This window comes from Orbicella franksi, chromosome 7 (assembly GCF_964199315.1).
Source record: "Orbicella franksi chromosome 7, jaOrbFran1.1, whole genome shotgun sequence".
Taxonomy (NCBI): Eukaryota; Metazoa; Cnidaria; class Anthozoa; order Scleractinia; family Merulinidae; genus Orbicella; species Orbicella franksi.
The window spans coordinates 2,190,835-2,215,026 of record NC_138151.1 but is presented as its reverse complement, the minus strand read 5'-3'; the positions used below and the strand labels follow the sequence as shown (position 1 = coordinate 2,215,026).

The following is a 24,192-nucleotide window of genomic DNA, read 5'->3' as shown; positions in this document are numbered from 1 at the left end:
ATACGTTGTAAGTGTAACTACTAAGACTCTTTTTTCCGCTTGTACTATAAAACATCCTTTCCCTCTTAGTTTCTACGTGCCACTGTTGTTCTGGAACAATAGCTCCCACTGTGTATTGTCAGTGCTCTGCAAACTGAAAGCCATTTTGGGGCGTACTGTCAGTTAAGAATCAACATTTAAAAGCCCCCGCTAATAGAAACCGGCAAGCATTTGAGACATTTTGCCACTTGACAAAGGTGTACTTGGTAGCTGATACGACAAGCAGGTGACGATAAGATGTAGCTTTTATTTCACTTACATACTTCTCGCTCCATCACTAGGGCTAGCCCTATCTTCCCGAAGAATTTCCGCACAATGTATTGAGAGACTTTAAGTGGCTCTGTCAGTTTATTGAATGTGATTCTGTGACATGAAAATAAGAATAAGAATTTTCCCCAAGTATTTGTCACATTTATTGGATAAATGAACTCGTGAACGTACGGTAGGAAATTTTCCCCATAGAGGGTCAGACTGCTAACATCTTGAATTCGCGAACAGGAGTTTGTGCCCGATGCTCGACGAATTTACTGTAAGATTCTGAAAGGTCCTTGAAGAGTCTGTTGGCCGAGACCAAACGCCACGTCAGACTTGCCACGAACAATTTTTTGAGAAGAATTTGTCACATTTATTATATTATAAAACGCTGTACAGCAAAAATCAACAAAATCCTTTACTGCAGGTAATGAGGAACTCGCGATGAAAAAAAAAAAAAAAAAACAGAAGTAATTAGTCAAGAGAGGAAATAGTTTAGAACATAAGTATAACTGTTGTTTTCCAAACAAAGACGGAAAGAAATCCAAACTCGCGCCGATGGCACACTTCCTACCCTTTTTTTCATTATTGCATCCGTTAAAATAAAAACCACATGTAAAGTTTACATATATCCATTAATACAGTACACAAAGATACCAGTTCCCTGACAAATCTTCTCATTGTATATTGAATGGAAGCATGTCAGTTCTAGTAATTACCGGAAAAAGCTTGGAAAACAATTCAAGGGTGATATGTAAAACAAAAAATCTGTTTGCTGTAACATTGTTACTTTGACATTCAAGATCCAACAGCTGTTCATATATAGTTATGTCAACCGTATAAAAACAAAAGGAAATTATGGAAAAAGAGGTAAAGTACTGGAAATTAAAACCCTCTGCGCTACTCTAGGAGTCAGTCTACAAGGACAATTATATCTCCCTTAAAAGGGTAATTTAATTACAACTTTAAAGTTGATTGCAATTCTTTTTTTGTTTTTGATTTTTGTTTTTTTTCGGGAACACGCCACGGCCTAAGCATTTCTTTATTCTCAACTGCTGTTTTTCTTTAATAGATTACTTTCGTCGTCTCCAGATTTCACGATGCTCTTTGTTGTTTACTGCATGTGTAATTTCTTCGTAGGTGAGTCACGTACAAAAACATTTTACCGTATTACTCCCGTAGCATTACCATGTTTTGTCATGTACATGTATATCTTTCCACTATATCACAAATTGCATATTTAAACCATGGCTATTATAACCTTGATCAGTTTATACGCATATAATTTGTGTTTGAGCCCTTTCAACGACTGATCAGATCTGCGTTCATTCTACAGGTCTAAAAGAAATAAGACCAATAATATAATTCTATAATTCGATTAACTGAACATTGTCTAAACAGGATTGTTACATTATTTTAAAAGAACTTCGAGAGATAATCTCTGAATTTACGAATAAGTGCAACTTTAACATGTCTATCGTAAAGAAATGTTAAACAGAAAAAATGTAATTTAATGTAATGTAATAACTAAATTAAGCAGCGATTAAAGCTCATTACTTGTAAGTGATATTTTCATCGAATGCGTCGAAGTCCGTGTATGATGACTGCTTGTCATTAGATTCTGACCTCACAGTTAGTAAACAGCCGGTCTAGTTTGAAGTTTATTGAGAATAGATCAAGAAGCAGCTCGGGAAACATTGCAGCAGTAGGCTCAGTATAGGTTGGATGTTTTGGACCCTACCGAGAAAAACATACTTCGTGCAAAAAAAGAAACAAAACAAAACAAAACAATACCCTCCACTTCAGTGACTAAGGACACCTCTAATTCACAAAGCTCTCGCAGGTGTAAAAACAATTAAAGCGACCCAGTGCTCAATGCGTTTTAGTAGCAATATCATCACTCCCAGTCATATTGAAGTGAGTTTTTTTAAACCTTACGTAGTATACTTAATTCGTTTGCTGTTGTTTCCCTTGGCTTAGGACTGGTTGTAAGCACTCCATTTTCCAGACAACAGGTAATGTTATGTCCACCCTTCAGTGTCTGTGTTACTCAAAGATCAGTAATAACGCTTGTTAAAAGTGGACAGTGATAAAGAAATGTCAATGCCTGTGCTATTTTTTCGATTAGATTCAAACGATATATACTCTAACTTTAACTAACAAGTTCGGTTAAAAGTGTAATTGTAAATTTGCTGACATAGTAACGGCTCTTACACAAAGCAGATGGTGATATAAATTTTAGTATCATGCCTGCTGATGTCGGTGGCCACATGATTCTATTCTACTGACATGTTCTAATAAGAATATTGCTATATTTTGCAGTTTAATGATTTGCATCATCGCATGGAAGATAAAGACATACAGAGAACATTTGGAGTTGACCCACGAGAGCAAGGTGTTGAACTAACTGCCCATCTTTATTTTTAAATGGGCTTTTTCTATATTTTATTATGTTATGTATACGTGCGGATATTCTGAAAGTTGCGGCACACAATGAACGGAATCCCCCCTCGTGGTTTCCTAGGGAATGAAGACATTTTGTTTGGCTATTTTTTTTTCCTTGTATGTACAGGTATGCACTTTTTCTATCACTGATCTATCAACACTGGGTGGTTCTTTGCCCGAATTGTCTCGTGTTGTAGGACGGCGTCAATTAATCGTTCCATTTATTAAACCGATCATTCATAAAAAATAACAGTTCGTAGTAAATGTCGACGGATTTGGTGTTAAATTTCAACGACGGCATATATATTGAGGTAATATTATACATATTCCTATTATTCCAATAATGCTCGACAGCTGCTGACACTTTACGCCAGTAACGATATATATGATGGGATGCTTGCATAGCTTCTATCAAATGCCACAGTTAAGATTTTCTTCCGTTGATTGTCCAATTTCGTATCATACTCGCTAGAAACAATCTCAAGTTCTAAATTTAAAAAGGATGGAATACCGTAATCAACACAGTTTCATTCAAGCAGTTTAAGACCCCCGTAAGGAGGCTAGATCTAGGCAACATCCTAGATGGATGTAGTTGCTGTTACCTTTGTAACCCATAATTTTAATTTCTCTTTTAGGACTTTTCTGTATATTATTTTTAGATAGCTCTAGCTATAGCTATAGGTGTCCCCTATTAGCAGTGGGGATACCCAACTGATAACTGTAATTGACGCGATGATAAAGTCCTTATTCTTCTTCTTCTTTAGGGATCGATTCTTCTGCGGATATCACGAAACACTCGAAACACTTCTAAGAACTTCTCTCTATGCTATCGCTTTTTTTAATATTGTGAACAGAGTCAAAACAAACTAGGCAACATGGAGTAAATACCACATCGTTACTCCTAATCAGTTACACCTCGGATAGCTCAGTAGCCAATCAGCTGTGTGGTCCTACTAAAACGAACTTTCTATTTCTCAGTCCCAGAATATGAGGTTATATCGCCCTACCAGGCAGATGAATTTGGGAATTTGGTTGGTTACTCTCTCCGAACCCAAACAAGAACGCGTAGAAATGCACATGAAGCAAACTTTTGGTTTTTCAAAGTGGAAGCGTTTGGAAGATCAATTCACATGAATCTCACGAAAGCTAGACCTTTTATAACATCGGCAGCCTTAGTTCAGACGGTACATATCAACGGTAGTTCGACGTATAAGGAGATTCCACGTGGCGTATATTACACCGGTCACGTGACGTCCGATCCAGGGTCACTGGTTGCTATAAATGAGAACAACGGTTTGGTAAGGAAACAGTATTCATTCATTAGTTTAACAGACGGTGTTTGTTGTTAGCTGCTTTCAACATTATTAATTCATCGGAAACAAAGTGTTTACTGTAATGGTCTCAGTGGTTTTTCTGAATCAATTTTAACTTTTGATGTATTTCTGTTTAACGACTGGTATGGTTACGAGACCGATCAGTCTAAGCAAAATGTCCAACTTAGTACATACAAAGCAGAGTCAAGTTTTCTATTTAAACAAAGAAGAATTTACCCTAATAAGTAACAAATGTTGCATCTACAACCTGCTACATGTTTAAGAAATATTTACAAGTATCCTTTAAGCACAATGCTAGCAAATTCTATTCAATTTTAGTAAAAATCTACTAACGTTCTATCACGAATGCCGTTCTGTGACTGATTGGCTACGCTACTCACTATCTATTCTGTGATGGATAGTGAGTGGCGTATCTGTGTGCGCTTGTTGACAAAATGAAGGCCGCTTCTTGGCGTTTTCGAAGTGTCTGTGAATAGGATGTAGATAAAGTTTTGAACAACTAGTAGATTTATACTAAAACAATTAGATTATTCGCTCTCGATTTCTATCGCGTGATAGTTGACGAGCGCGCAGCCCTCGTCAACTATCACGCGGTAGAAATCGAGAGCGAATAATCTTATTGTTTAGTTTACTATTTACATTCAACTGGGATACATTTCTGTCGTTCTTTCGTAGGCAGGGATGATTCGGACTCTCAACGACACATTTTATATAAACCCACTTCCGTCCCACGTTATTAGAAGCATTAAGTTCAATGCTGGACAACCTCACGTCATCTATCGACGATCAATTGAAGATCTTTCGTCCACTTACCATATTTCAGGTACAAACTCTTCAGTTTTGTTAGCTGTTGTTTTTGTTGTTGTTTTTCTCACTAACGAGTCCACGGTATAACTGCAGAAATTAAACAGCTGTATTTAAACGAGTGTTTTTACTTTTTCAATTTAGAAGATGGTGAACATCGCATTAAAAGAGCGAAGCCAAACCGGCACCGAAGGCAAAAACGTGATGCCCCACATAAATACTTGGAAATGGCCTTAGTAGCAGACAACTTTGCGATTTCAGGTTACGGTGAAGACGAGATGACTTTTCACTTACTGGCAATCGCTCACATTGTACGTAAGCTTTTTTTTTCGACAGTTCATACATTTTCCAAGTTGAAGGGAAGGTTAAGTGGGAAGCATGTCACGTTATGAATCTTGGCCGCTAACATGGAAGAACCGATGCGACATTTCAGCGAGTGATATCTGGGTTTCTCTGGTAAAACAGGAAGATATGTACAAATGTGAAATTAATGCTAAGTGCTTCAAACCGACCATTCTGAAATTGAAGTCCACGATGAACCTTTGCGAGACCATGAGCAGTGTATATTGCTACCATCATTTCCCTTTCAGGGATGTAGATATTTACAACTTTTCCGATGGTTTTACAGATACGTCTTGGAGTCATTACTTATTTTTCAAGTAGAAATGCGAGTAACAAACTAACAGCCCACGCCCTTTTCGGATTAAAATTCTATGATCTTTCTTTTACTTTTGTAACTCTTGTTTGACAATTTATGGTTAAATACCAATGTAGTCAAATATTACATTGTTGTGACTGATCTAACGCGTCCCTAACGCCTAACCTCTAAGTTCTGCCGAAATTTGAACAGGCAGACCGGCCGGAAGGAAACATCTCCGCCTGCAGAATAAAACCTACATTTTTTACATTTGTTTAATTCCCACGTATACAGCACTGACACATAAATTTGTTTATATACCAAAGGCTACACAACTATACCACGACAGCAGTATTGGTTCTATTAAGATCACACCGGTGATTGTTGGACTGGTTCTGAAGAAAGATGGGGTATAAAATCGTTCATTCATTTATTTAGTCAGGCAGCCAGGCAGCCAGTCAGCCAGGCAGCCAGGCAGCCAGTCAGCCAGTCAGCCAGTCGGCCAGTCGGCCAGTCGGCCAGTCGGCCAGTCGGCCAGTCGGCCAGTCGGCCAGTCGGCCAGTCGGCCAGTCGGCCAGTCGGCCAGTCGGCCAGTCGGCCAGTCGGCCAGTCGGCCAGTCGGCCAGTCGGCCAGTCGGCCAGTCGGCCAGTCGGCCAGTCGGCCAGTCGGCCAGTCGGCCAGTCGGCCAGTCGGCCAGTCGGCCAGTCGGCCAGTCGGCCAGTCGGCCAGTCGGCCAGTCGGCCAGTCGGCCAGTCGGCCAGTCGGCCAGTCGGCCAGTCGGCCAGTCGGCCAGTCGGCCAGTCGGCCAGTCGGCCAGTCGGCCAGTCGGCCAGTCGGCCAGTCGGCCAGTCGGCCAGTCGGCCAGTCGGCCAGTCGGCCAGTCGGCCAGTCGGCCAGTCGGCCAGTCGGCCAGTCGGCCAGTCGGCCAGTCGGCCAGTCAGCCAGTCAGCCAGTCTGCATGTAAGCCAGTCAGACATTTTTACTTTTTTCTGAGTCAGTTTGGATATGATTCAAGTTCATCGAGAACAGAGCGTATCAAGGCAATGGAGTCCTGGGCGAAAGAAAATTTTCCACATTCAGACAGCGATCCTGATCATGCTGATGCCGTCGTTCTCATTACAAGAAGGTGAGTAAAGTCTGCGGAGAAGATACATAACACAACTCAGTTTAGAGCTTTATTAACTCAATATCCCTTAGCCGTACATACATGGTCACACAAGTTATAATGTCATGTTATCTCGATAATCAGTTTAATATGTAATTTAATTTCTCTTTTTTCTTCGTCTTCTATAGGAGCTCTGGAGGTTAGTTTACGCATTCTCCTTGTTAATTTACACAATTTCAGACTTAATTGCAATTGAAGTTAAAAGATTGATATAAATGTCAGCTGATCCGCTGATAGCATTAGGCTACTAGACGGATCATTTATTACCACAAAGTGGGTAATTAAAGCGAAATAGACATAAATAACCAATTTGTTATGTTTTCGATTTGAGCATTACAGGACTCTAGATAGTCACGTGTTATCCTTCTGTGTCGTACTGTTATCAAAACATACAATAAAGAGTCGTGCCTATTACAGCGTTGATTGACGATATATCTGCCAGAAACGAAAAGTTGTACGCAGTAAGAACTGGACGCTCCTTCACAATAAAACATACTCATATCAATGATTATTTAAACTCAGTTTACCCTTCCACATTTCGTTTCTTCACGAAGTTATCGAAAACAACGTGGAGTTGTCATACAGACTTCTAAAAAAGGCATCATTTCAACCTTCAGGGATTGCCAGCTTAGGATCCACTTGCAGAGATGTCTTTGGCGCTGCTCTTTCTAACGACATTGGTCTTGGAAGCGCTTTAGTCCTGACTCATGAACTCGCTCATACGTAAGTTATTTCCCGTTTCCTCAAAAATGAAAGAAAGCGGAGCTGAATGTTATTACACTTGCCCTCCCTATATCAGATACCGCTCCCTTGCTGGGTTCTCAACATCCCCTGTTAGTTCCCGGCCTTCTTCAGTTTCCTGTTTTAATTTCATGTTTAAACATTAAAAGAACATTTTTATTTTTTATTTTTCTTCCATGAATTTAAGACACCTTATACTCATGACATATCTGTCGATTGATTAAATTTCATGACAAAGGATGGGCGTTGGGCATGATGGTTCCTCCAGCGGCTGTGCGAATCATATCAATTTAATGGCATCGACAATACCAATCGGACCTGGATCCATGAAATGGTCTGCGTGTAGCCGGGAACGTTTTCAGGACTTCTTGAGGTACACTAACACCACAAAAGTTAGACATGACATGGATTGTGGTTTTTCATTTCCCCAAAGTGCAAAAGAAAATCAGTTTTAATACCTCAACAGCTGCCTTTTTAACTTGGAAAATATTTTTATTTTTTAACTTGTAGTGGTGGGACGATTTCACTCCATAACTCCTTCACTGGGTCACTTCCTGCTAGACATTTGGAATTGAAAATTTGAATTGAACTCCTAAAGAAGACTAATGTGATCGTTACTCGTGCTTCATTAGACCCCTAAAAGATATCACTTAAGACGGAACAGGTTCGATTCCTAGCCACTGTTCAAGAAAGGATCCTGCGCGCACTTGTAGACCCGCCTCGCGTACTCGAGAGATCAGCGGAAAACAAATGAGAGCGTTTCTTTTATTATTATCATTGCTTCGAGTGCACCCTAATGGACACTTTGACAGCTAAGAATGGTGAGGTTTCGTCATCAACACCCTAAGTGAGACCAGAAACCTTGATTTGTACCCGAGACGACGGGAATCTCCGACCTTTTCATAGAGGATTCCCCCCCCCCCTCCCCTGAGTTTCAAACATCGTGTCAATTAAGATATTCGTTGAATTTCTGACGCAAGTACTAAATATATTAACGCAGAAATAATCTACATTGAATAGACTTTCGCACAAACGTTTTTATAAATAGAAGCTAATTATATAACTAGCTTATTTCCCGCAGGTGTCCGCTTGTGCAGGTTTAACAGTACTCGATTGCCGAAAAATGAGGAGATATTGAAGATCACAAAACTGAAGATCTGTATGAATTTTCGAATTATGATTTAAGCCGTGATTAAAAGTTTTGGACGATCAACAGACAAGAGAATCGAGGAGAATTCAAACGACGTGTTTCGCTATTATTTATACAGTATTGAAATAAATGCTTCAAAGATGAATACAGACATGGCGAAATGATTTGAACAAAATAGTTGATAAATAGAAAAAAAAGACATTAAACAAGATTGGGAGTTACACAGTCACTAATATCGCCTTGGAAAGAGAAGAAAAAAAAAGAAAAAAAAACAGAAGTTATTACAACACGGGGCTTCCGTATTTTGGAATCCATCCAAGCAGGAACCCCGGCGAAAAGGGCTTAATTTTGTTGAGCGGACGAGAAGCAGCGCGGTCCTTGTCGTATTATGACTCTACGTTGGATAATTAATTTCCTGTCAAAAGGTAACAAAGAAAGAAAAAATCACTGATATCGCTTGGGAAATAAAGAGCGAAAAAAGTAGGAATGAAAATGAGAATCCGATTATAATTGTTTTGCTGATCGGACAAGAAGCCGTACTTTCTTTATAAGTGACTCGGACGAGGATCACCAACAACTTCATGAATGTTTCCAATAGTGTTGCATCTCCTCGTGTATTCTCTTACTGTTGCGTTTTGCCAGTGGGCTTTAACTTTAATTTAACCTACGGACTAAAACTTCAAGTCAGTGGCATCAAAATTGTCACTGTTTACAGACGATCAATTTTCCAAGTTGAGTAGTTCATAGCCACTTTGATTTGGATTATTCAGTGTATTAACTGAACAGGCATGTAATTGCTCAAACATATGTTCTTGGTTGACATTCTTCCCTATAAATGATGTCGCACTGGGATTTGTGAGGTAATCAAAGACGTTGACAAAGAATTCTTGCGATGAATGGGTTTGTAATCCATTTATTTGCCCTCAAAGCCAGAGATCAAACTGCCTAGATGACATCCCCCCAATATCTGAAGTTATACAAGATGCAAAAGAGTTTTACGGCAAACTTCCAGGACAAGTCATTAATAGAGATGAACAGTGCGAGATGGCTTTCGGCGACCGCTTCTACGCATGCCCGCAACGCTTGGTGAGTGAAACAGTTTTTCTACACGAGATTATTAGCTATGAAATTCAGAACGAAACTAAAAAAACTTAATCGTTATTATTAATATTATTTTAATTTTTTTGAAGACGTCTTGTCAAGCATTGGGATGTACGGAAGATGGCCAGAAGTGTTATTTCTCTCCGACATCTCCTGTTGATGGAACCAGATGTGGAGATAGACATGTAAGCATACTTTGATCTTTTAGTTGTACCAGGAGCCATAATCGGGGAAGGAGACCGTAAGCGCGCGCCATTTCTAGTATTGGGACTGTCCCTATGATATGGGACAATTTTGTTATTTTTACAACTTAAGCCATCGCGTGGGGCACACGCGCGTACATGCTGCGAGCATTTTTGCGGATGTCGCGCAGGGGAAATGTCGTCTGAAATTTTATGCTTTTGGCCCACAACTCATTACGTTTATGTCTGTTGGAATTTTGCTTAAGTATTTCGTTCGTAAACTGCTCGAATTCGAGTGAAGTACAGACAGTGTCGAATTTAAGTATGTCCCCCTTATAACTGACCAAATTGTGTTCCGTTGCTTCTTTTAAGGTAAGGTAAGTTAAGGTAAGGTAAGGTAAGGTAAATTTATTTTGAGTTGTAAACGTAGGGAGTGGTTGCCAAATCTCCCGAGCCAGGGGCTCATGACAAAAAACGCACGACTATTTACAATAACGTTACTACTTACAATTTCAATTTTCGCTAAGATAAAATCACAATAAAAATATAAAATATTCCTAAGAGCAACTAATCCTAATATTAAAAATTTGAGTTAGAAAATACAGTTTATACACTGGCACCCTGTAAACTCCACACCTTTCAAACGAGAACGAAATTGTGCCAAAGTGGTCGAAGATTTGGTGATAGCTGGTAACTGGTTTCAATTTACTACTGCTTTTACATTACTACACTCTATTTCACGCGGCCTTTTTTCCTCGCGGTTTAGTTACGGTCTCGTTCGACGAACTAAACGAAAGAGGGACTACTCGTAGTCTGTCTCAGCACAAAAGAGAACGAAAGAAATCTTTGTCAAAATTTGTTGAAAATCCACCGTAGGAAAAAAAATGGCGGCTGTACATTTTACCACAATACCTTGCGAACTTAACACAGCCTGCAAGGCACAAAGAAAGCCAAATTTTTACAATATTTGTCCCTGTACGAAGGACATTGTGTATGCTAGGTTTGAAGATTTTGTAACTCTTCTGTGCGTTTTTATGAAAGTTGTTAAGGCTTTCGCTCGCTAAGACCTATGGGTAAATGTACCAGTCGCCATCTTTTTTCCTACGGAGGATTGAAAACACCGTCTCGGACTTGAAAGTGCACGCGCTGCACCATGCAAATGAGCTACTTGTACGCGTCGGACTTTCCTTCCAAAACGTTTCATAAACGCGTCAAACAAGCAGAAACAATAAGAATAACAATGGTTATGATTAAGCATTGATCTTAGAAACTCATAAATTAACCGGATTCCAGAGTACATGTAGAGAGTTTTCTTATAAAGCTATATTCATAAGTCAGAAGAAATGCAAAAGCTTACGCGTACAACTAGCGCGAGCAGATGCTATTCATTCACAGCGCAGCGAAATTAAAGTCTTGTTTTCAACCCCGAAAAACTCACCTTTTCCATTAGCTCAGAACAAAAAATGTACGAAAACGTCAACGCTAACATGACAACATCCAAAAGAGAACCCAAGACTTGCGCGTGGATCCGGGTGGATATATGTCATCAGGGTGGCGCAATTTATTCTTAAAATAGCAAAATTGTCCCACATCACAGGTGAGCGCGGATCCCGACTAACGGTCTCCGTCCCTGATTATGGCTCCTGATTGCACATATTTCAATCTTACAGGCAAAATAACAGGTGAAATGTAAGTGTGTTAAATGTAGCTAATGTGTACTGGCTGAAGAACATTTACGTTGAACTGCGCACCTTAAGGACGCTCGTGCTAGTTGTTACTGCGCATCCTTATTGCGCACGCAAATTCACACGCCACGTCATGCGTCGAGCATGCGCGCTAATTACTAAAATAGGGCAGATGACCTTTGCTATAGCTTTACTTGGATATAACGATCTTGGACGTTCGGTGATCCCTACTTTTCTTTCCAGAAACAGATTTATTTACAATTATCTCCACATTTTCCAAAAATGAACAAAAAATCAATGTGGGAAGTAAAAAAAAAAAAAATCAAGATTTCTGTTCACGGGACATCGAATCCCGCCATCTTGTGGCTGCAAGGCGCGTGAAACTATGGTCGCTAAATGCGAACTTGTTCTTTAAGGAACCTCACCAGTTGACTAAATTCACTTAATACGTCCACTTAAACAATATTTGGCAGGGAACATTTCACTTTAAAGATCTAATTGCAATATTTTGGGGCTTACAGACACTGTAGCCTTATTCGCTAACGAAGCCCGATTTTTTAAGATTTAGGGTGTTCTTCCGGGCATGTTCTCTCTAAGACGAAGTCGATGACCCCCCATTTTTTTTTGCCTTTTTGGCAAAAGTAGATCATTACCTTTCTGAGTGGCAAGTTTTAAAAAAATCTGTATGTGGGAGCATTTTGGGCGCGAACATCCTTAAATATGCTTAATTTATCGTATAGACGTAACCGAGAACACTCTTAATAGTGAGCATAAACAATGAAATCACGCAGTCATCAGATATACTGCTTTTCTCTTCTTCGTTTCGTGTTTTAGGTAATCAAACAACCAAATTAAAGTAAACTAAACCCAATTTACATTAAACTAAACGATGTCAAACAATGGACCGATGGCGATAGTTATGCGACAAGCCAAGTTAAACGCTAATCGAAACGTTTGGCTCTTTAACAATTAGATTCCATGCTGACGTGTATCTGTTCAGTATTAGTATAACTCTACTACCGTTCTATCGCGAATGTCGTTCTCAGATTGGCTACGCTATTTACTATTTCTTCTGTTGCAGATAGTCAGTAACGTAACAGTGTGCGCTTGTTAAGAAATAGGCGGCCGTTTCTTTGTCCGTTTCTTTCTTCATATAATCTAACTATAAAATGGCTGTTGATGCAGTCACAGTGAAGTCATGTTAACTTTAGGTGCAGTACAACTGTATGAGTATCTACTGTTTCTGATGAACATTACATCCCTAAGTACTCCTGTGTTTGTTTTTCAGTGGTGTATAAATGGTCAATGTACAGACGATGGATCACGCGTTATCAATGGTCGCTGGAGCAACTGGTCAGTGTTTGCAAAGTGTACCCGACCCTGTGGTGGAGGTGTTCAGTCTAGGACAAGAACTTGCACGAATCCAGTGTAAGATTTGTGGCGGATTAAGGGTGGCTGAAAACAGTTTCCAGTTATTTCTATCACTTATTCTTTGATGGATCAGTACTGACACCCTTTGTCGGACGACCCTACAATATCAGTATGAACACACAAATCTCCAATCATTGGTAGACAAGTCTCGGTCAATGTTTCGTATAACAGACAACCATAACAACAGTCTCACCTGTTAAAACACCCTCAACTTTAGCTTTAAGTTGTTTTAACTTAAGAATCGAGCTCTGTGACCATGCCACAATTCGATAATAAACATGGGGGTCACCAAGTACGTTTTTTAGTTACGAGGACTTAAAGATAAAAGGAAGAGTGCCTTTAACAGGATGAAATGTTACTATGGTGACCTATTATGCTATGAAGATACGATGACCAAATCTTCTACACCAATAATTGAGCATTTGTGTTATGACCATTGTTATATTAAGAAGTGTACGTATTGATCCGTCAAAGTATAACTAGTGAAATGTGCTTGATACTGTTGTTGGCCTTGTTAAACCGTTTCATTTCTTTTTAAAACGTTCTTATCACGTAAATATAAACAATTCCGAGGCACAGATCACTTAATTGCTTGCTTGCTTTGCCGCCTGCTCGCTCGATCGGTCGATCTCTTGACTAATTGATTAATTGATGGATTGATTAATTCATTGGGTGGTTAGTCGATTGAATGGTTTATTGACTGACTGACTGACTGACTGATTGACTGACTGACTGACTAATTGACTTGTTGATTGGCTAATTGATTGACTGATTGATTGAATTATTGATTGACTGTTGATTGACTGATTGAATGATTAACTGACTGACTGATTGATTGATTGATTGATTGACTGTTGATTCATTGTTGATTCACTCAAACGTTCTTTCATTCATTCATTTATCGATCCATCCGTCGAATCGTTCCTTCATTTTCATGTAAAGACCAAAGAATGGTGGAAAGAATTGTATAGGCCCAGCTGAAGGGCACTGGAGAATCTGCAACCCAAAGGTCAGTTAGTTTTGTTACTGGTGTTGCAGTTTTGTTGTTGTATTTCTGCTGTCGCTTAATCTCATATCCAAATCTCACTCTGCTTGACGCTTGGCCGTAGGGGATCTGGGTTGGAGAGTACGCCTCCCTATCATCGTCCTTATTGGTATTCTGCCACGGCTGTATAATCGCATGGTAAATATCACATCGGACAGATCCTCAAATAGCTAAACTATGCAAGGCGGATCAGTCTAACAATGTATTAAAAACTAACTCACGTTATTATCCTACAACAGCCATGTCCTGCTGGTTCAAAGTCCTTTCGTCAACTCCAGTGCGAAGAGATTGATCCCGACTATTCAGAATATCTCACCTCAGGTACAAGAGCATTTTTAACGTTACTTTATTTAAGATATGTATAGTTTTCATATTATGTACATGTAGATAATGTTTGGCAGCATTAGAAAGCGCTGCATTCCATAAAAGAAGCAGGGGTATTCCCTCTTGCAGTTTCTTCCTCTAAATATTTAGTTCATTCAAACTTGTTTTATCGCTGTTTCAACAAACCACTTCATCCTTTAATTGCTGGGCTGGGCTCAGAAAAGTATGTTTTGTTACAATAATTATATTGGCAGTGGTGAAGCAACTATATGCTTCATCTTTAAATGGGCCACTTGATTTGAGGCTAGAGCTACAATGCTGTATGTGCCTTAGAAAATAACTAAAGTGAACAATTGAGGTTAATGGAAATCGGATGTTTTAAAGATATGTAAGCTAAGTTTTTTGCTGTTGGCAGAACTGCCCGTTGAGACTTCGTATGAAGGCAAGACCTGCAATTGCAATGCATAGATTCTGAGACTTTGTTATTCATAAAAATTCTAACAAATATTAATCAACACAATGATTTAGATAAACATATACAGGCAAAAACTAACGATAGAGAAATCCGACGTTTCGGCGACATCTTGGCGCCATTGTCAAGGGAAACTAATTAAATATGCGATTTCAAGACAATCAGACTCAGTTCGCGCTAAAGTCTTTGTCTAACTTATACAAATTAGAAACTCTGAACTCTTAGTTCCTCTTGAAATCGCATATTTAATTAGTTTCCCTTGACAATGGCGCCAAGATGTCGCCGAAACGTCGGATTTGTCTATCGTTAGTTTTTGCCTGTATATGTCTAACAAATATTGCCTACTCTTTCTCAGATGAGTGCTTATTAACTTGCCGTAAGGGAAAGTTTGCTTATCCTCAACATCGACCCGTGAAGGATGGGACAAGGTGTACCAATGATCCCACAATTAAAGACGTCTGTATCCAGGGAAAGTGCAGGGTAAGATGATTTACGATATTTTTTTGTCTCTTTTTCCTTCTGTCTTAAATATAGGTTGAGTTTTGGCGCACAGTCTGGGACAAACTTTTAACCTCAGAAGTTCTCGCTGTGGTGAAAGGCGCAACAATATGTCATCAGCACAATACAGTTTGGTCATTTTAATACTGAATTGCTGGGTCAAACAGAAATTGTTAATTGAAAAGGTTTTTCTAGTTTTATTAGCACCACAAGAAGTATTTTGGGATGTCACGAGAAGTGAAATTACCCTTTCAAAGGCGAAAGATACTTAACACCTCACTCTCTTAATTTTTACAAAGAAAAACTTTCTAAAAGAAAACTGGAGAAACAAAATCAAGGGGTTAGATATTAAAGAAACTGTATCTTTCTATCGGGAAATTGGAAATTGCTTTTAATTATTATAAATTAGGATATTTTTACCGTGGTGAGGAAAGGGTTAAAGCATATTAGACCCTAGTAATGTCCTTTCAAAGGGAACTATTAGAAAATTCTTGACACGACTCGACTTTAATTTTACATTTTTACCATCTGATACAGTGGAAATACTGATATTTATTTTTTATAGCAATGTAAGCGCATTGAATTTTTTTTTAATGCGCCCCAAAAAAGTTTATTATTATTATTATTATTATTATTATTATTATTTATATGACAATATTTAACTTTGATTTCAAAATTATTTAGGAAAATAAGTGCATCACCCACCCAATGACACATTTTAAAGACAAATAACAAAAATAAAAGCAGGAGTTGATCCTGGACTCCAGAGAAACCTATCTAGTAATTCTTAGCTATTTATCAGCTTGAAGTTGATAAAGGTAAATTAACCGCCGTTGGAGGCTAATCAGTAAAACTGATGGCTTGAGCGTTAGCCCTTCCTCTGATCAAAGAGCTAACCCTCCTCAGTTTCAATAACTTCCCCACGGCGGTTTATTTACATTAATCAATTTCATTGATAGTAGCTAGGTCTTCTACTTGCCCATTGGCGCAGCCTAACAGTTTCTTTACGAGAAACTAACACCTAAATTAATTTACAGTATAATATCCTGCATTGGTTTAGTCTGTTACAGTAGGTAGAAAAATGATATATATTCAACAAGCCACTAAGAATAATTTGTTATAGTTTTGAATGTCTTTAATCTTGAAATTCCCCGCCCTGTGTATTTTGAAACAGCATGTAGGCTGTGATAACGGGCTGGATTCTGGGCTAAAGCGTGATCGATGTGGAGTCTGTGGAGGTGACAGTTCAAAATGCAAGTTTGTCGAAAGGAATTGGAACGACAAATGTCCCGGATTTGGTAAGTGTCCAAGTGATTATGCGTAAGACTGGCTCCGATAGTATTGATAAACTTGATATACACCATCTGCACTGTGAGACAATACGGCGCTTTTGCTACGTGAAATTGACAGTAAATTTAGTTGACACAATTTACAAGTATTTATAACAGTATGCTTCCATTTGTTTAAAAGGGAAACTTAACAAAACTGAAACTTCCAGTTCTTGTTTAACAAGCCAATCATTTTTTGATTTCTCTTGGACGTCTAGGACCAAATGTGGCTTGCACGATTTTCGAAGTTCCTATTGGGTCCACTTCAGTGTATGTGGAACAAGACACACCAGACCAAAACCTGCTTGGTAAGCAAGGACTCAAACTTTGTTTAAAGAAAATAAGAAGATTAAACGCTTTAAATGGGGAAATGTTTCTAAACTGGAATTTTCAGGCATACGTTTTGTAAATGTAAGAATACACCTGTTTAAGGACCAATTTGGGCCGCGTTTGATTCCGACCTGGTTGCATACATGTATGTGAGTTGAGTTTGTTGTTGATTCGCACCTTGCTCCGTTGGAACAAATTTCACTTCGACCGAATGAAAACCAGCTAAGGCTGATGCGGCTCCTCTCTATACATTGTATTGTATTTGTTTAGTTACTGTTTGGTGGATTGGTAGATTGGTAGATTGATTGAATTATTGATTGATTAATATATAGAGTTAAATTCATTTCCTGCAATATACGACTTAGTAACTGTAATTTCATTTAGAAATGTGATAAATATATTAGGTATCAAGGACAAAGACGATAGGTATGTGATACCGATACCTACATGGAGCAAAACGGTTTACGCGGCAGGAACTGAGATCCACTACTATCACGAAAAGGACATCGACATAAACACGGTTTACATTCCAGGGCCAACTACTGAAAAACTAACAATAGTGGTAAGTGATACGGAAAGTGATGAATTCACAATTGTGATGTAAAATATCAAATGGAGGAGGGAGGATATACCTGAACTAGTCTAAAACCGGCTTGCAATAAAGGCTCATGTGAAGGAATCATGCTGAGGACAAATGACATTAACAATGATTTTTTTTTTTTTTGATGATTTCTGAATGTCGTACATGAAATTCCTCCTGAATGACAGAAATTAAAAACTAGAGCCACCTGCAACATTGCTTAAACAAACCCTAGAATCACATCTATCTTGAAAGAACGCGATAGAGTGAAAATGGGAAAAAGAACCCTTGATTCTGTCCACCTCAGACCTCTCTTTCAATGTATGTAGTTCTAAATTCATACAATATTGATAGGGGGCATGAGGTAGAGTCTAGGTAAGATTGTCTTACCTCATTTTAAAAATTGGGTGTTGTAGAGCTGATCGTGGATTTGCTTTACAATCCGCTTATGTGCTGTTATGAGCCGTTAAAGACACGTGTAATGTGAACGGTGCAATTGTAAATGTGATGTTACGCCAAACAGCAACACGGGGACATTACAGCAACATTATTTTCTAAAACTCTAAATATGTCTTTCCATTCTGTAGTTTGTTCCTGGCTACCCAAAGACGGGAGTGTGGTACGAGTTCTATGATCCGACTTTGATTTCTAGTGTTGGAGTCGAGGATGTTCAGTGGAACATAACATCTTGGGGTAAATGCTCAAGGAAATGTGCCACAGGTAAACGAAGATTTTTCTAAAATAATCAAGGTAGTTTTTGAGATAAGGCCAGGTCTATTCGTTAAGTCGTAATATGCAAGGCTGGCATTAGCCTTCAGGTCCAGCGCCAACGTACAGAGCTCTAAAATAACTTAATTCAGTTAATCATTCTAACTCTAAATATATAATTAAGTTTTATTATATTATTTTATTTATCATTATGAGAAAATAAAGATTTGATTTTGATGATGATGATGATGATTATGATGACCGTCTAAAGAAGTTGAAGAGTGTTTTCAAATGCATGATTTATGTCCTTTTTCTTTCCCATTTAAGCTGAAACTCGTAAAAAAACATTGGGCTGCATTATCCACGCTCGTTTACTGGGCGCCCATAAAAACGCAAATATTGAGAGACTTAATAAAATGGCTGAAGGCAAAGGCCCAAAGCCGGTTTAATCAATAAATAGCGTATCTCATTTATCACAAATCATCACAAAAATGCGTATTTCAAGAAATATGTACTGAGCCCAGTAAAGCTGAGGACAGTTAACCGTCAAAGCAGAATGATACACATCATGATTCCGTCCCACCCGCAGGAGATGCAACCTCGTCCCCAAAATATAACAAGCTAAAAGAGGATTAAAAACAACCGTCATTTATAAAAATAAAGTTTTAACAAATTGCTGATCTCATTGTTTCCACCCGATTTCTGGTGTATATAAAAAATTATTTTCTTTCAGTTTAAAAAATTTGTCACGTACCTGCCTATTTATAATTTATATAAACATTATATATTTTTTTTTATTTGTGATGATTTTCAAGGTAAGGAGAGGCGAACAGTGGAATGTACAAGAATCGATGATGGATCTTACGTTGGACATAAGCTGTGTTTACAGAAGTCAAGAAAACCAGCAGTAGAAAGGTCGTGCAACACCCATCCATGCCAGCCTGTGTAAGCTCAACGGTTTTCTTTCTCCTCATGGAGTTTTTCCGAACTAAAGGCAATTTAACCCCTGCAACACTAGCTTCAAGATTTCTTGACCACCTCTTTTTGCTATTCCTAAGTACAAGTAGCTTGGAGGAACGTTGACATATGAATAACTGTGTATGTAATGATTGATTAACCCATGATCGAAACGCCGCCAGCCAATACCGATGTCTGTGGCCGAAGCATACCGGTTAGATAGCTGTTGAACCAGGACAAACATGGCTTTTCCCGATGGACGTCAGTTTCCCGGTGATCAGTGGCGTAATTAGTTCGTGCAGTATAGTTTTTCCGCAAGCTTTTTTGTTGTTGTTGTTTTGCATATTTCTTCTAGTTCTTAGGGTTACCTTAACATGATGTTTCAAACCCATTTCTTGCCTGGTTTATTGACTCGACAGACCTGAACAGTTTTTTAACGAAATACTAATCTTGTGACTAAGCTAATTACTAACCGTTGCTAATATAAGGTTTCAAATCCGAGATACGCTCGAATAGGGGCTTATATGTAGGCAAATTTAAAATAATGTGTGGAGGGGACAGAATAAAACTGGAAGGACTGCATTTCTTCTTAACAATGCACGCCTCCAGTATCTAGACCAAGATTACTCATCCACCTGCATGCAATTTAACCTAACCTTGTTTTTTTCTTTCTTAAAGTTGGTACATATCAGAATGGAGTTCTTGCTCCAGAACTTGCGGCAAAGGAGTGCAAAAGCGTCAAATTCGCTGTCGCCGAAAGATTTCGCAAACCAAGTTTGAGATCCTGCCGGACTCTTCTTGTAGTGGTGACAAGCCTTCGGGAGGTACGAAAAGAAGCTGTAATGAGATCATTTGTCACGTGGAATGGAAGGCAACCGCCTGGTCACAGGTAAGATCATCGGTGGTGCTGATTTACAGTGTATTTAAAAAGTTTGTCTTAATAATTTCCATATGGTTATCGCTTGAAAAGGCAAAAATGGGCAAGTAATTTCACTGGAGCATCGGTAAGGTTTTTTTTTCTGATAAATTCCCAACATTTTCAATCAGTTTTTCATCACTCTTTCTTTAGTCAGATGGATGTGGAACTTACACTAAAGATTAGATCATGACTTCGAGATTTCTATCACGTCATAGCTGACGAGGACGCAGCCCGAGTCAACCATTGGAATCGATTATACTGGTAGTTGAGAAAATAGAATAACATTTGGTATAATGTACTTTTAAAAAGGCACTCTTTCCATGGAAACGATGAACTAGAAACTTGAATTTTGCAAGAGCCATATTTTTGAATAAATATATCAAACTATGGCACATAGAACATGTAATACTCAAGAAATAAAAGTACTGCAGCACGTTTGATTTCGACAATTACACAAGTTTTTTAAACCATTATAATTACCGGCATAATATCAGCAATACTAAATTGACGGACAGATGAACCCTATTTTGATGGAATTGCATCAAAATATATCTAACACCAAAACGTCTGTTGAAGCTACGTTTTTATGGCATAAAAGTTTTTTTATTATAATTATTATTATTTTCTTTTTTTTTGCGAGATCTTGAGGGCGAGAGTTTTTCATAACATTACTCCTATACTAGCTTGATTTATTTGGGGGGGCGGGGGAGCAATTTTTAGCGCTTTTTCAAAAATCTGAAAACGACACGTCGTATTTGGTTAATTTAGAAAGCTCAGATAATAGAAAATAGAAACGATTTATTTTGTAGCCAACCGACGATCTAAAATTTAGCAGTAAGGAAGACTCTTTAACCTACGAAAACGTTGCGTCACAATTTTACGAATTATAATATTATGCTAAATATTCAAAGTGTACTACATTCCCGCGGTGATAGATAAATTACGTTGCAATTTACCGCGCTGTCGTTTTCCCTATTTTACCTCGGCGTTCAAATGCCCTCTGGTGAAATTTCAAAGGGTTTCAGAGAATCAATGTTAATAAAACTTACTAGTAAGACTCTTTGCACTATCAAGATGGTGTTGAATGTTACAAAAATATGTTATGTAGCAATTTTCAAGGCGTTTAAAAAAATGCTCGAAATCGATAATTGCCCAAATGTTATAGCAGGAGTGACATTACTAAAATTTACAATCTAGTTTGCGGGAATAGAAAAAAAATCTGTTTCTACTGTTTATCCTAAAAGAAGTACATGACAAGAAAATTGAATCTATTTCCAACAACCGATACGATCAAGGTAAGACTGGTATAAAGCTGATTGCAAATGCTACGGTTCAGAAAAATAACAACAACATTATTGAGACACCTTAAATGACTCTTCGAACTTTTCATTCCAATTTGGAAGCTATTTATGGCAGATTAAACTGATCAAAAGATAGGAGACAATTAAGACAAAACTAGCAGTCTGTCTTAACTCCACACAGATTAAAAGATGTTAAATTTGGCGTAGAATTATTTTTCACAGTTTTACTTTTTGACATTCCAGTGCTCATCAACGTGTGGCGGAGGATTTAAGAGCCGCAATCTCGTTTGTAAGCGACTAAATGACAAAGGAAAGTTGGTGATAGCTCCTGAGATTCTCTGTTATTATGCTACTAAGCCACCGACCGCAATGAAGTGCAATATGGAGCTTTGTCCAAGTAAGATACTCATTGTTCGGATGTACAGTTGACTCCCGATAACTTGAACCCTTGCAAACTCGAACCCCCCGCTAACTCGAAGTAATTTTCATTTCCCTTCAGGCCATTATCTGTATAATTTTACCCTCGATAACTCGAACTCCCGATAACTCGAACCTTTTACTATTTCCCCAGAAGGGTCGAGTTATCGGGAGTCGACTGTAATTGTAAATCATTATTATAATTTATTCTGGATTTATATTCACATAACAGAGAAATATATTTTGTGCTAATTAAATTAATGGGATAAGTTATGAAGGTAAACTCTGTAGCATAATAAGTAGTGTTTGGCATTTTATGCAACATGCAATAAGCGGCATGTTTTGAAACGGACTAGCTTTAAGGCATGGTCAATGTTCCAAATTTTTCGGAGGCGTAACTTGCCCAATCCCATTGTTTAACACCTCACTTAATCTCTGATAGTAATGTTGGTGCAGACCTCTCGCGTAAAAATAAAATGTACCGAAATATTCTCGATGGAATCGAATTTTTTGCGAAAAACCACCTTGGGATATGAATATTTAACAATTTCGATCACCTAGAGACATGGAAACCCATCCTAAATAGCTTTCTCACCATAAGGAGGATCGTGTTTTTTCCATACATTGAGATTGATGTGCTGCATTCATGTTATGTTCCTGATATATTTTTATTTGTATTATTTTTTGCCACGTTATTTGTCGCGATATGTCTCAACATATCCGAAGCAAAACCACCAGTCTGCCATATTTTCATTTTTTCCATCTCCTAAGAAAGAGGATACAATGTCGTTACCCCGTAAAACTGACAGCAGCGCGTTCCCTTCGCAGCGCATACAATAGTTGGTATTTCGATTATGTGTTTACATAACAATTTCAAAATTATAATGAATAATTTACCGTTTGCAGCTCCCGCGCCATTGTTTAAGTATAGAGGTCTTGGCTGCTTTAATGACGGTGAACCACACGCTATCCAGAATTTTGTGAAAAGTTTTCGTTCAAATATTGATTGGACCAAAATCAGCGAGATCATTGAAAAATGTGCACAATTCATCCACGACAACTATCCTGAGAACAAAGTGTTTGGTATCCAGTTCTACGGAGAATGCTGGACTGGAAACAAAGCAAAGGATACATATAATTTGCATGGACCATCAACAGATTGCTGGAACAACGTCGGGAAAGTTAACACTTTCTACGTCTATGAATTTTATTGAGGTAAGCTAGTCAAGTTATACTGGTCTAGCTCTCTCGTTGCTTAACGTATATCTTGTTTTAGGGAATCTCCTTATTACGTAACCTCTACCATCATCTTAATAGTTAAATTATGTTTCGCTCTGGGATCAGAACTGTTGCGAGTGGTCTGATGGTTAGGATTTGTAAACTGAGTTCCGACCTAAGACAACTAAGTTTACTTAAATAACAAACTACATGCCCTGTATATCATGGCTTCCACGAGCAACAACAACAGCATCACGGGATGCCTACAAAACACTATATTGCTACGGTGTGTTTATCTCCTTGGGCGAAACGCAACCAAGACAGATAAAATTTCGCCGTAATTTGTCTCCTCGAGATTTAGACTCAAACCCAAGAAGGTTAAACACGTTAACTGGGAAGAGCCTTATTCTATCAACAATTCAATTACGTCAATTCAGCACTTACGCTTTAGCCATTGTTATTATTCACACTTTCTTTCTTTGTTATTTATCTTTGAATGTAATTATAGTTAATGGAGCATGCTTTCTTGGGTTCTTATAAGGTCAAACGGTTTTACAAATGCCCTTTGTAGCTGACGTAAAGCATGTTTTGGTATGACTCACGTTGAGTGATACCAAAACATGCATTACACATCGAAAAACATCGTGATCTTTTTTAAAAATTGTGCCTAGTCATAATAAATGAAATACAGACGTATTACAAAGGCTGTAAACTGCCATCTTTTTTTCTTTTATTGCAGGCGTGATGGCTTAGGAATTGCAACGTACTCATCATTGACACTGATGAAGCAAACAAGGAATGTTATCTCAGTTGAGAAAGAATATAATCGTTTCAAAATAAAGAAATGAACTTTAAAGATGATGAAACGTGGTATTTATTTTCTTTTTTTTAATGGTTTTAACGATGCTTATAGGGCATTGTTTTTTAACTGCGCGGCCATGGGTCAAGTGCGGTTCTTGCTTCGCTCGTGGGTTATTTTTATTTAATTTCTTTTTTCGTGTAGGTACAATATTATACTGCTGTATAATAATAACAATAGTAATAATAATAATGATTAAAACATAAGCAGGCGAATATTAACGTTAAAAGCCGACGTTTCGGCGTCATCGTGACACCATTCTCAAGGCA

General features: G+C 38.3%; 1 protein-coding gene across 1 annotated transcript; it reads left to right on the top strand.

Annotated features, from left to right (window-relative positions):
* Positions 1-1,007: 1,007 nt before the first annotated feature.
* LOC145493228 (A disintegrin and metalloproteinase with thrombospondin motifs 6-like) lies at positions 1,008-23,889 on the top strand. Its single transcript, XM_081472647.1, has 27 exons — positions 1,008-1,239; positions 1,364-1,431; positions 2,272-2,306; positions 2,614-2,686; positions 3,715-4,034; positions 4,746-4,893; positions 5,019-5,185; positions 5,838-5,921; positions 6,511-6,638; positions 6,806-6,816; positions 7,295-7,400; positions 7,657-7,791; positions 9,498-9,654; positions 9,759-9,854; positions 12,825-12,964; positions 13,910-13,976; positions 14,252-14,333; positions 15,164-15,288; positions 16,481-16,604; positions 16,853-16,942; positions 17,369-17,526; positions 18,132-18,264; positions 19,068-19,197; positions 19,888-20,098; positions 21,673-21,826; positions 22,753-23,061; positions 23,804-23,889. Exons 2-26 carry the CDS (start codon positions 1,392-1,394, stop codon positions 23,058-23,060), a joined length of 3,222 nt encoding a protein of 1,073 aa, XP_081328773.1. The 5' UTR covers positions 1,008-1,239; positions 1,364-1,391; the 3' UTR covers position 23,061; positions 23,804-23,889.
* Positions 23,890-24,192: the final 303 nt, after the last annotated feature.